This window comes from Arachis hypogaea, chromosome 14 (genome assembly GCF_003086295.3).
Source record: "Arachis hypogaea cultivar Tifrunner chromosome 14, arahy.Tifrunner.gnm2.J5K5, whole genome shotgun sequence".
Lineage (NCBI taxonomy): Eukaryota > Viridiplantae > Streptophyta > Magnoliopsida > Fabales > Fabaceae > Arachis > Arachis hypogaea.
In genome coordinates, this window is record NC_092049.1 from 106823330 (window position 1) to 106836240 (window position 12911).

The 12911-nt window shown below is 37.7% G+C and overlaps 1 protein-coding gene and 1 pseudogene across 6 annotated transcripts; one reads left to right on the plus strand and one right to left on the minus strand.

Annotated features, from left to right (window-relative positions):
* The first annotated feature begins 1829 nt into the window (after positions 1–1829).
* Positions 1830–6511, plus strand: LOC112742884 (thioredoxin-like 4, chloroplastic). 6 transcript variants are annotated; one of them, XM_029292159.2, is made up of 6 exons: positions 1834–2297; positions 3799–3855; positions 4363–4587; positions 4918–5556; positions 5654–5707; positions 6189–6511. In XM_029292159.2, exons 4-6 carry the CDS (start codon positions 5086–5088, stop codon positions 6315–6317), a joined length of 654 nt encoding a protein of 217 aa, XP_029147992.1. In that variant the 5' UTR covers positions 1834–2297; positions 3799–3855; positions 4363–4587; positions 4918–5085; the 3' UTR covers positions 6318–6511. The 6 variants fall into 6 exon arrangements, with proteins under 6 accessions (XP_029147995.1, XP_029147992.1, XP_072070592.1 ...); XM_072214491.1 differs by having other exon boundaries at positions 4414–4587; XM_072214492.1 differs by lacking the exon at positions 4363–4587 and having other exon boundaries at positions 4918–5094; positions 5199–5556.
* Positions 6512–6968: 457 nt separating this feature from the next.
* LOC112742885 (uncharacterized) overlaps positions 6969–12911 on the minus strand; it is a 43880-nt pseudogene continuing 37937 nt past the window's right edge.

Genomic DNA, 12911 nt, shown 5'->3' on the forward strand with positions numbered 1-12911 from the left:
GGACCTTTACATGCAGTTTCTGTGGTGAAAAGGGGCATACGAAGAGAGGCTGCAAAAAGAAGAAAAATGATGAAGAACATCCTGCGCCTGAGCAGCCTATTCAGCAGCACCAAGACGATTCTGGCCAAGTAGATTTGGAAAGCAATCCCCAGGAGATCGACATAACTCAGCCTATTACTTCTGAGCAAGAGGATTCTCAAAAGGTAACTAAAATTTTACATATTCAAGCTTTTATTATTTCCATGCATCAATCATGTTTATAATGCCAAGTTTTTCTCGTATAGGATCCTGGACAGAAAAGACATTCGAAGCTGTCACCAAGAAGACGATCCTCTCTGCCGCCAACCGCACCAACGGTGGACCTTTTGCAGGGTGCATCTTCAGCCACAGCTTCAAAGTTTGCCAACTTGATGCAGTTCATCCCAATGCCAGGATTTAAATCGCCAAAAAAGAAGAACTGAAGACTTTAGATACATCTACTTAGGAGTTTCTTTTTTGTGTTATTAGTCTTCTCCATCGTACAATGACCAGATCGTGAATTGTGATCCAAAGGCCTTTTTGATATGCCTTGGCCTTGCTTTTGATGAAACTACAGAGTGTAGCATAATGGTTTCTAGGCTACCTTTTACCTTCATCTTTTGTTCTTTTTTGACAAACAATAAAATTTATCTTAATATACTATGCTTTTTGGTTTACCATTCAAGCAGCAATTTTTTTATTTTTTTCATAAACAATAGAATTTATCCTAACAACAGTTTCATAGTTAATAGCATTTTTTATTCCATCAAGAAGCAGTTTTTTTGATAAACAATGGAACTTATCTTAACAACAATTTCATATTTAACAACATTTTTCATTCCATCAAGAAGGATTTTTTTACATTTGTCGCTAACAGGGAACCCTAAACCACCAACTAATTCATCATTTACAATACAGGATCACCACCAACACTATCAATACAAACACAGCTAACACTAACATATGGGTAATCAATTTCTGCATCTGGACATCCTCCTCCAACCTTCGAAGTCTCCAATCAAAGTTCATCTTCACTTCATTCCCATATGATTCTGACTTCTCAACCTGTTCCTCATTCACAGAATCTGCCCACACAAAAAGCCCATACCATCTCTTCCCACTTGTCTGTAACCAAGAAAGGATTAAAGTTCAGAGAGGAACAACACAAGAACAGTCAGGGGAGGAGAATCATAACAACACAAGTAATTATTTTAATCCACATTATAGTTGGGGCAGCCATAAAACGGTTTGTTCGGATTCGAATCTGTGCTAGACTATCTGAGGACCGGCCTACAGCCACAGCCGCACCATTCTGGCGGGACCGATCTTCTGCTCTTCGTTTGCGTTCTACTCCGGTTCCAGCTAGATGGGGGAACGAACAGAGCTTCCACCTACAGTGCTACCACCGCCAATAATCGACATGAGTAGCAGCCCCAACTGGAACTGTGTGAGAACAGGAAGAAGTGTATGAAAAAAGAAGAAGAAGAAGAGATGAATAAGACGAAGGGATGAAGTATCTGAGAATTTGGGAATTTAGGGTTACATATAGTACGAGGGACCAATATGAGTACAAATTGCAAATTAGCCAGTTCAGCTAGCCGTTGAGAGCCCTCCAACGTGGTAATCTGCGGCCACGTCAGCGCTCCAGTGATGAGTCATCACCTGAAATATGGCAAAGGATCAGTTTGAGTGCTTGGAGCTCTATCTGGAGGAATACAATAGGAAAGTTGAGATCTTAGAGATTACTATGAGTAATTGCGTGAATCTCAGGGACGACTATGGGTATTTACTCGAACTTGGCGAGTTCTCCCAAACGGCGCGGTTTCATTCATATCAAAAAAAAAAAAAAAAAAAAGAAGAAAAACAATCACTTCAGTTCAGTAGCTGAGCCAAGCCCATTCTCCCCTTCTCCAGAACTCAGAAGCAAGGTCCGAGAACCCTTGCCTCTCTTCGTCCGTCCGTCCGTCCGTCCGTCCGTCGAGCCACTATCGCCGTCCGTCGAACACAGGGGCTTCTCTTCGTCCGTCGAGCAGAACTGCGAGTAGCCCTAGCCCCTCACTGAACCTCGCAACTTCTTCGTGGAGCTTGGCGGCCGTCGTCTTCGTCTGCTCAGCCGCGCTTCCACCTTCGTCCGTCGCGCTCAGGATATTCCGTCCTCGCCTGGTCGCCAGCCTCCAAGTCTCGAACCCCTCTCATTCCCCAATCGTGTGGTCGTCCTCTGGTCTTTGCCTGGTCGCCGTCTTCCGTCGTGCTCAACCGCTCTCCGGCGTCCGTGGAAGGTCAGTGCTCACTGCTAGTGCTGTTTATTCGTTTTTTATGCTCTGTTCAGAAATCAAACCCTCTTCCTGGTTTTTTTATGCTCACTGCTACTGCTAGTATTTTGTGTTTTTATTGAATAATTAATTGATTAGCTCTGGCTGCTCTGCTGTGCTGCTGTTTTGTATGATCCACTTACAAATCCTTTTTATGATCCACTTTGTATTTGGAATGTGAAGCATAGAAAGAATTAATCTAAATTATTTACTCAAAGCATTGAACTGAGTGCAAATTATAATCAGAACATTTTTTATCGGAGAGTTGTGAGAAAACCCTAGTCGATCATCAAATGAAAAACTTTGAGGCTGATTTAGATTCTACTTCTCCAACAAATGTTGGTGTGCAAGCTTGAAGCAACAAAACTTTCGTAGAGAATGCTGGGAAGAAGAAACTAGATTAATTGAAACTAATTAGCACTTTTGTTAAAAACTCATCATATGTATTTTGGATATGTGATTAGTCGTAGGAGCTTTTCCAAATCTTAACTAATTATAAGAAATTTCTTCAGGTTAGTTTATATTTCGTTGGTTGGTTAAATTTGTTTCAAAGATGGAAATATCTTGATTTTAATTATTTTGTGTGCTTAGGCTTTTACTTATGCTTTTGGTTCTATCATCATGGAGAACATTAGTAGGGGATCAAGTAGTACTAGTACTTTATTAGCATATAAGCATCTAATTTGGTTCAGATGGGACAATAATTGCTTAACAAAAAAGTTATTATTATTATTATTAATTTCCATTCTCATCAATAATGAGATTAGAGTTAGATTCAAAATATATTCAAAATATATTCTAATTTCATCTATCATGGTGGAGCTAACATAGTGCTTCATTTCTCCCTTGATCGTCTATTTATTATGTAGGTGTACTATGAAATGAAAAATTAGATTTTTACTTGTCAAAGTAGACTTTGGGTTTTTCACAATTTTTCTATGTTTATTTACTCTTACATGTGCTTTTAGTTTATTAACCTTTGTGCATATGTTGACTATGAATAAGATTGTACTATGGTTTATGTCTCTGCTGCTGATTCTGATGAAAAGGAATGTTACTTGAAAATTTATCCATGAAATCTTATTGAAATTGACAAGAATAAATTTGGTTATGAAGTAAGACAACATTAATAAAATATAATGCAAGGTTAAAGTACCAAACCTAATATGCTTTTAGTTCAAAGATTAAGCCAAGCTGCTGCACAATTAGTTTTGCTTTCAAACAAATGCATGCACATTTATCAAACAAGCAGCGCAAATCTAAAAGTTGAATGGTTTAATTTCTTTTAATTTGATGCCTGAAAGTTGCTGCATCTATATTCGGATACTATGAATTAAATTTTGTAGCACTCTTATTCATTGGAGAGAATGAATTTAAGGAGGATTTGATTTTCTTCTTCTGAATGGAGCTGAAATTATTTCGTTGACTTGTGTAATTAATAATTAATTAAGTTCTACTGCCTTTGCAGCCTGTAACTGAAAACAATGCCAATCTAAAGACATGCTTTTTTCATGTTCTCTTCAAGGTTTGGTTTATCTGATTATTATCTCTTGCCATATCTTCCTCTTCCTATGAGTCATATCTTCCTATTAGTGTGGATGAATAATCAAATGTGTTTTTGTTTTATTTTTTAAATTATTTAAAGTTTGAAATTATAAGATTAAAATTAGTTGAATTTTCAAATTTGATTAATTTAAAGGGGTAGTTTTTGTTTAACATAAAAAAAGATATTTAAGCCTTTTCATAACATTTAAAAAAATATTTTTATTTTTATTAAATTATAAGGGTATTTTAGTAAAAGTATTGATATGATATATATTTTTTGAAAAAAGATTAGATGCTGACGTGGAAAATATAGTCCACGTGTCGTTTTGTTATTTGTCCACGTTCTTAACGTATCGGTACGTATGAATTTATCATTGTACCGAAATAAACACCTTTGATGTATATTGACTTCTGCAATAGAATTAGATGTCACAATGAAAATAATAATAAATATTAATAATAAGATAATGAATAATCGGAAAAACAGGGAGGATATGGTGAGTGCGTGTCTTGTTCCCATTCGAAGTTAATTGTGCAGAGAGATATCGCAAAAGCATGCTTTTGGACAAATCCCCTCCAACACCAAAGCAAAAGAAACTGTGCCTTCTTCCTTGCTTATTATTCTCTTCTCTTCTGACACCAATCCGAAATTGATTCTGAGAGCATCTTGTCTTTTTTATCTGCAAATTAAAGGCACCGATGTGTTTCCCAGGTAAGACATCATTGCTATCTTGTTTTTTGCTCAAATTAAGATTCACTAATGGATCAAGTTAAGTACCTTCTGAAAAAGCATTAGTTAGGTAGAGCTTAGGAGTTAGGTAGTGACTCTGTGGCCCTCTCTCACGATCCCAAGTTAGATCTAAATACAATTCGCATCCATCAAATCAAAATACTACTAGTTTGAAACTACAACTCTTGCTGATTCACTTCAAATGTTTAACCCTTCAGTGGCTTTGTTCTAATCTTAGTAATTTATTCATCACTAGTTGCTACTGAATCACAACCATTTATAATATTTTATTTATTTTCATTTTCCAAATAGGTGGTGTGTCTTGACTTGCGTCATTTCGTTTGTAAATCGTACTCAATCTAGCTTGGGAAAGTGGAAGTCATGAACGCTTATGCTCAACTTCATTAGCCCTTTCTAAGAGATATCAACAGCTAGCAGCAAGGATTATAAAATTTTGATCACAAGCCATACAAATAAAAGATGCCACAGGTTGTAAATCCCAGGCAGGGTATTTTGCATACCTATTCCTTTGCCTGTTTCAGAGAGCACTTGAAGGAGCCAGCTGATTCTAGGATTTCCCATGTGGTTTTCAGCTTGTTTTCAAGGCACCATCGCGGGAAACTTTGTCTTGGTGACACAAAAATTAAGCCTTTAAAATTGATGAGGCGCACATTATGCCCTTGTAGTAGAACAGGAGTTGTTGCAGATGAACATCAAGAAGACTTTCCTGATGAAGATGAGGACCTGTGTCCCGTTGATTGTGTAAGGGAATTCACGACGGATGAAGAGTTCTGCAGGATTCTGGACAAGGCTAAAGGAACAGGATCTTTGGTGGTAGTAGATTTCTACCGCACCTCTTGTGGAAGCTGCAAATATATAGAGCAGGGTTTTGCCAAATTGTGCAAGAAGGCTGGTGATGATGAAGCCCCGGTTATTTTCCTAAAGCATAATGTTAGTATATATAAATCAGTGATTCTTATCTTTTGTTGATTACGGGACTGAGCACTCATGCTATCTAGAAAGTCTTTTATAACGCTATTCCTTGCAGGTAATGGACGAGTATGATGAGCAATCCGAAGTTGCAGAGCGACTAAGAATCAGGGTATCTCTCTTTAGTTTGTTATGACATGTCGTTGTAATTTTTCACAGAATCCTCAAGGAATTCTAAATCAGACAGTTTGGTCCCAATAAATCTTTATTCACTAAAAGTCCTCAAGAATTATTCTCATAAATACAAATTGGTCCCTCCATGATGTTCAATTAGGTAAACTAATATTATTATAAGATAAATTAATTCCTCTTCAAAATGACAAAAGAACCAATATGTCCAACGTAAATAACTCTTGAAGATTTATAAGAATAAAAATTTATTAGAGGTTCTTTGGGTACCAATTTGAGTGTTTATTCTTTTTTTAATATCTCTCGAAATATCCTCGTTTCTCCCCTCTCTTTTTTGGATGATCAATCTTCTCTATGTATGGCAGTAGGTATTTGATAATGTATCATTTGTGCTGAAAACAGCATTTTAAGTCTTCATGTTTTATGATCCTAGGAATTCTAAAATAGTAATTCAATTTATGCAGGCTGTGCCTCTTTTCCAATTCTACAAAGATGGGGTCCTGTTGGAAGCATTCCCAACCAGAGATAAAGAAAAGATTGTCGCAGCCATCCTCAAGTATTCATCTCTTGAGCCCCAAGATATTGTGTGTTAATTTTATGGGAAGGGATCACTCATGCAAAATTAGTTCTACATGACACAAGTTCTTTAAACATAATTTTGTAGACCACAAAATATTTTAGCCATGTGATTATATTTCACTTAATTGGAACACTTGCTTAGTCAGTGATTCTCAATTTCTCATAGACCCTTCAGGGGGTTTCAATAAATATTTTTTTTTCTTGTTAACCTTGTACGTCTCGTTTGTTTATATTTGACCAAAACCTTTCACTGCATATAGATTTAAATAATAGTTCAGGCCTACTGGTCTACAGTGCCTGTGGATGTTATTTAATTACTAGTAATACGATAACTTGTGTGTGTATGTCATTAGGAAGAAATATATATGTCCTATTTACATAAACCAAGAAGGGATATGCGATAGCTTTTTTCCATTCCAGGCCACTTTTTTTCAGGAAAAGAAAAATTCATGTTAAATTCAGGTCATTTTTAAGATTGTACAGAGTGTATTGTAGAATTTATCTACACAAATTACAAATATCACCGGTATTAGAAACAGAAATGATTAATCGTATTCATTCAGCATTGGGCGGCACACAATAAAAAACCTTTCCGATTAAAGCTGAACCTGTAAATTGACCTTAGCCCTATTCGAGGCAAGAAATTGATGTTCAAACCAATTAAATTATGCCCTTTTTCCATATGACCTTTCATGGACCCGCACTTCTGGTCCATATATCAAAGGACAATGCTGAACCAACCATCTTAGAGGCTACCTCCTTGAAGAACATAGATGCAATTTGACCAACAGAAAAGGAACGTTGATTAGTCACCACCCGAAAAATACATAATAATGTTAACATTGATTTTATAATGTTAACATTAACGGAGTTTATTATGATGGAATGAGCTGCATAGTAGATTGTATGAACACAGATGCAGGCATATAAGAGGGTTAGACATGTCAAGTTAACATAAAAGTGAGGATAGAATATTGATTCCAAGAAAGCATAATGACATTTAAAATAAGTTGATCAAGACAGATACAGAATGACAGATGTAACACCCTACCATACTTAATCTTATGCTTAAATTATAAGAGTGAGATAGTAAGGTATTATGACCTCAAAAAAAAAAAAAAAAAAAAATATATATATATATATATATATATATATATATATATATATATATATAGGAAAAGAGATACTTAACTAGGAGCCTTGAAAAACAGATAAAACAAAATCGCAAAATTTAAAAGCGCAACCCACAGAAAACGTGGTTACTTGCGTGAGAAGAAAACTAAAGTTCAATAACATATATGTACAGATGATACGAGTAGAGGGCCAAGAACACAGCATAACTAGCTCCTGACCCAAAGTAAAACACTTCGCCGCAGAACCTTCAGACGCCTACCGAGGTGCCGCTCGACCTGCATCTGAAAACAACAACACAGTATGGGGTGAGAACCGGAGGTTCTCAGCATGGTAAAGGTGCCACACATATAATATATAAGGTCTTGGGAATGCTAGAGGCAATCCTAGAACTCCAACATACAGTTATAAGTCTTAAACTCTAAGCAGAAGCCATAAAAGGGTGGTCTTCTAAGGGTACCGAAACTTAACTAAAACTTGACCTACACACTAAACCCTTCTATTCTTCCTCCGTTCCTCCATCCCCGGTAAATACAGGGACAAACAAACAGACAAGGCAAACACATGTAAAATACAGATAATACAGATATCAATTATGACAATTAGCATATTATAATCAATTAGGCAATCTCAATTAATGCACAAACAAGTCATACATGCAAATGCATATGATGCATGCCTGTCCTATGGCTGTTGATATCAACTGTCAGTTACGTAGCCATCCCGACATGTTCTCAAGCTCGAAACTACACCATGGGGAGAATTCCTAAGCTGACATGGGGAAGAGAATGCCCCCAAGCTCAATAATATCCATGGGACAAATCCCAAGCTGACATGGGGAGAAGAGACAACACCCCAAGTTGACATGGGGAAAACAATACCCCAAGCTTAATGTTATCCAATCTTTAGCTTACATATGCAACCCCGGCATACTCGCGACACTACTGCACTTTCTTAATAAATACCACGGGAAAATTCCGGCTGACATGGGAGAGACAACGCCCCAAGCTCAAGTCATTCAATCGTTTCTTACAATTTATCATTTTCAATCTTACAGTGATTCATATCTCATCTCATTATTCTCAGTTTTACTTAACCCATTGATCATACATTTTCTTATTCTTGATTAATTATTAACATTATCAATTCTCAATTCCTTACATTACTCTCTTACTTGCCTCATATACTTCATAATGTAGAAAATTAATCATTCAAGTCGTAACGTCATAATTCATTCCTATATACACCTTCTTATACAATTCATCATTTTTAACCTTTACTTCATTCCCAAGTTATCTCTATTTTCTAGCTTTAACTAATTACTAGGTTTAATATCCCTTTATATGACTAAAGGAATTAAAATAGAGGTTTGGAAGTCTGAAATTTGATTTTAAAACACATCAACCAGTTTTGCAAAAAACAGGGGCCACGCGTACGCGTGGTAGTATGAAAAGGTAGCATGCGCGCGCATTCCCTTACCATGCGTACGCGTTGGTGAGAACATCATGTCACGCGTACGTCTGGGTCATGCGTACGCGTGGTCATGCATGTGGACTCACCGCGCGCACGCATGGGCTATTCGCGCATGCGCAGTTTAAAATGCCATGCCACGCGTGCGCGTGGATGTACGTTTTTCCAAAAAAAATAACTGATTGCCCAGAAAGCTGCAAAACCAGAATTTAGCCACCTGCATACCCATTTTTCACACCAAACTTCTGTTGTCCATAACTTTCTCTACAAAATTTATATCGTTCAAAAGTTTGCAAAACCATCTTTTATTTGAAACAAACCGCATTTCCATCCAAAATTTGAGGAGCAAGCTATGGACTTCCAAAGTTCATCAAAAATCACTTTTTACCAAATTACACCAAACCTCATTTTTTACCAAAACCACATTTTTCCTTTCAAATCTCTTTTTCATTCAACTTAACATACCATAACCATCAATCTAACTAGCCTTTAATCATAGCACAACAATCCTATCATTTCCTTAGCTCATTAATATCTCATTACAATCCAACTCTACAAGTTTTAATCACAACTAACATAATATTCTATATGCACCTATTGTCACTACCACAAAATTCTCCAACCATCAACACATCATTAATCATCATACCAATGCCAACAAATTCAAATAAACACCACTCAACCTCAACCACATCATTATGATATCCAACCTACATTATTAATTGCTCAATTATAACCAAACACCAAGAAAACATCACACATTCACCATATTCCTCAACACATACTCAACATCAATTTATCCAACAATATCATAAAGACTAATCATTTAACACCTTTAACCACTTCAACCTATCCTATAGTTCTCTAGCCTAAGTTTTCACAGAGCCTTACATATTAAATGCGTGAAACCTAAACCATACATTGGCCGATCGCTATATTTAATCCAAGACAGCCACACTAGTCACAAGCACAGCCCCTCAAGCTTGAGAAATCAACCAAAATCTTAGCTCCAATCACCACCAAGCTTCCAATGCTCACAATTCAAGCTCCAACATATACACTTATACACCTAATTTCACATATATCACCACACACTCAAAATTCACAATCTAACATGCTAGAACCGAGATTGGCTAGGGTTGATGAACCTTACCTTGTATATGCCTCAATCAAACCAAAGCCCACCAATTTCTCAAGTCAATTTGATCCTATAACATCAATTTAACCAAAATCTTACCACACCAAAAACCCTATCATTTCAGATTTGAAGAAGAGATAATAGGAGCTGAGATTATGATTGTTTCACCTTGAAAGGTATCGGGTTTTGTAGAGCTCATTACTGTGAACGCGTGGCCACAAACGGGGCGGCGATCGGAGCTTCGGATCAAAATTTATCTTGGTTTAAAGATTGAGCTAGGGTTTGAGAATCTCCTTCCTTCTCTCTTTTCATTGTGCAGCGTGGAAGTGATGAAGAAGAAGGATGAGCTGAAACTCATGTTTTAAATATATTGGGCTGGGCCTTGGGCCAATACGGGCTCGGTTCGTCCGGTTCAGCCCGTTCGGCCCAATCTTGGGCCAAATCCTTTAAAATTGGTGTCAAAATTCTCGTTTTAATTAGCTCTATCCTATTTTACTATTAAATTTGCATTTCTAGTTTTCTTTATTAGAATTTAATTTATTGACTAATTATTCACTAATTTAGCGGGGTTTACAACAGAACCATACCTATATGTGAAGTGGTGACTGAAACTTCAAATCTACCAAAAAATAAAGATTGCAAGTCTCTGGAACTGGGCCTTGATTGGATTTCCATATGTTTATCAAATGATCAAACAGTGTACTTGATGAATCTACATTTCATGATATTTATTTGTTCTATTTGGGTGGATTTCATCAACTTTTCTTGCACTTATCCATTAAAATAGCATAGTTTCATGATTTCTTCCTAAATTGTACTTGAAGGTAAAAACATGCTTTTTAGGCCTTTTAATTGCTAAATTTTATTCGCTTTAATCCTATTTGGTGCCTTGATGTATTTATTAAGTGATTTCAGATTTTCAAGGCAAGTATGGGTTGAAGAAGTGAGAAAAAGAGCTTGCAAAAGAGAAGAAACCATGAAGAAATGGAGTTTGGAAGATTCAGCAGCCGTGGCGTACGCATAGTGATGCGTGCGTACCGTCAGGTGTGAGCTCATGGCGACTCATACGTGTGACTCACGCGTACGCGTGAGGATGAATTTCGCCAGGTGGTCACGCGTACACGTGACCCTTGTCACGTGAGCTCATTAATTGCAAATCGTTGGTGGCGAATTCTTGGCCTCCAAAATCCAGTCCAACTCATTTTTGAAGCTATTTCAAGCCAAAGTGAGGAGGAATGAAGGGGAGAGCAATTAGGGTAGATTAGAAACATGCTTTAGGTCATATTCTAGAGAGAGAAGCTCTCCCTTCTCTCTAGAATTAGGGTAGATCAGGTTAGATCTCTCTGAGATTTAGGTTTAATTCTTGTTTTCATTCAGTTTTCTTTGCCATTTATTGTTATTGCACCTTGTTCTTTACTCCTATTTGTTATTTCCCTTCTTTTGTTCTTTTATTTTATGGTACTTTGTTACTTTTAATTTTAATTAATGCAATTCATGTTTTATGTTTCTTATTGTTTAATTTAGTTGTTATTATTGTTTTCTTGCAATTGGTAGTTGTAGATTTTATTATCTCTTGTTATTTTACCATGCTTCTCTTTTAGGCCTTCCAAGTGTTTGATAAAATGCTTGGTTGGATTTTCGCCTAGTTTTTCACACTCTTGGTTGGGAAATTGGGTAATCAGGTGAACTTGAGTTGTGGATGTCCATTCTACATTGTGTTAGGATTGTTAGTTAATTTGGTTTCCACTAACTCTAAGCCTTCCATTAATAGAGTTGGCTAGGACTTGTGGATTGAGATCAATTATGCTCACTTGACCTATCCTACTATCGTAGGTGGGAGACACCCTACCATGGTAACATTGTTCTAACTCTTCTCTATTTGTTTATAGTTCTTTGACTTAATTGCTTTTTGTTATGTTGATTCACTTAGGATTAGTTTAATCTTTGAGTTACATAGGTTAATTTGCTTATGGGTCATGAATGTTTGAATGTTTGTATGTTTGGGGTTGAAATTTTGATTGAGCTAAGGTTGAGTACCTTAGAAATTAAGAAATTTTTTTGGAAAAATAGGGGATCGTGCGTGCGCACAAAGCCTCTATTTTCTGCATCCTGTGCGTGCAAACCAAGTTGTGCGCGCGCACACTCATGTTTATGCCCTCTGTTCGCAACGCCCGCACGGCTTGTGCGTGGGCGCTCCCCTGGTTCTTTTGCGCCTTGTGCGTGTGCACCTGCTTGTGCGTATGTACGCATCACTCTTTCGCACACTCTGTGCGAACGCACAGGCTTGTGCGTCCGCACACCAGCTTGCAGCCATTCTGTTGGGAGCGCTAGCACAGCCTGTGCGCATCAACCCCTGCAACTTTTCGCCCTTGTGCGTGCGCACGGACTTGTGTGCGCACGCACACATAACCCTTCCCCAATTAATTGCAAAAAAAAAAAAAAAAGAAAAAAGAGCTACCTGTGCGCGCGCACAACCTTCAACACACCCATCCTGTTCGTGACGCTCGAACCCAGTGTGCATGGGAACAACCCTTTAATTTCCCTTGTGTGCGCACACACACACCCTTGTCCGCGCGCACAGACCTTGATACCTCTTTTGTTCGCAGCGCTCACACGCTACTGTGTGTTCGCACACCCTTCCATTTCCCTAGTGTGCATGGGCACAAAGCCTTGTGCGTACGCACAAGGCACCTTTCGAACGTTAATTTGAAAGGGGATACCATCGTGCCCCATCAGATAACCCCCCAAAACCCCTTTCTTCTTCTTCCTCCTTTTAGCCCAACCTAAACACACCTCCCAATTACCCCCCGTCCGACGACAACACCACCGGCGACCACCGTCGCCTACCTTCCCTCTCTTCTTTCTTCTC

Bases quoted from the DNA above. Each gene is read 5' to 3' on its own strand.
- LOC112742884 (XM_029292162.2), top strand. From the start codon at position 5,086: ATGCCACAGGTTGTAAATCCCAGGCAGGGTATTTTGCATACCTATTCC. The intron at 5,557-5,653 runs GTTAGTATATAT...TATTCCTTGCAG, and splicing joins TTATTTTCCTAAAGCATAAT to GTAATGGACGAGTATGATGA. The intron at 5,708-6,188 runs GTATCTCTCTTT...CAATTTATGCAG, and splicing joins CAGAGCGACTAAGAATCAGG to GCTGTGCCTCTTTTCCAATT.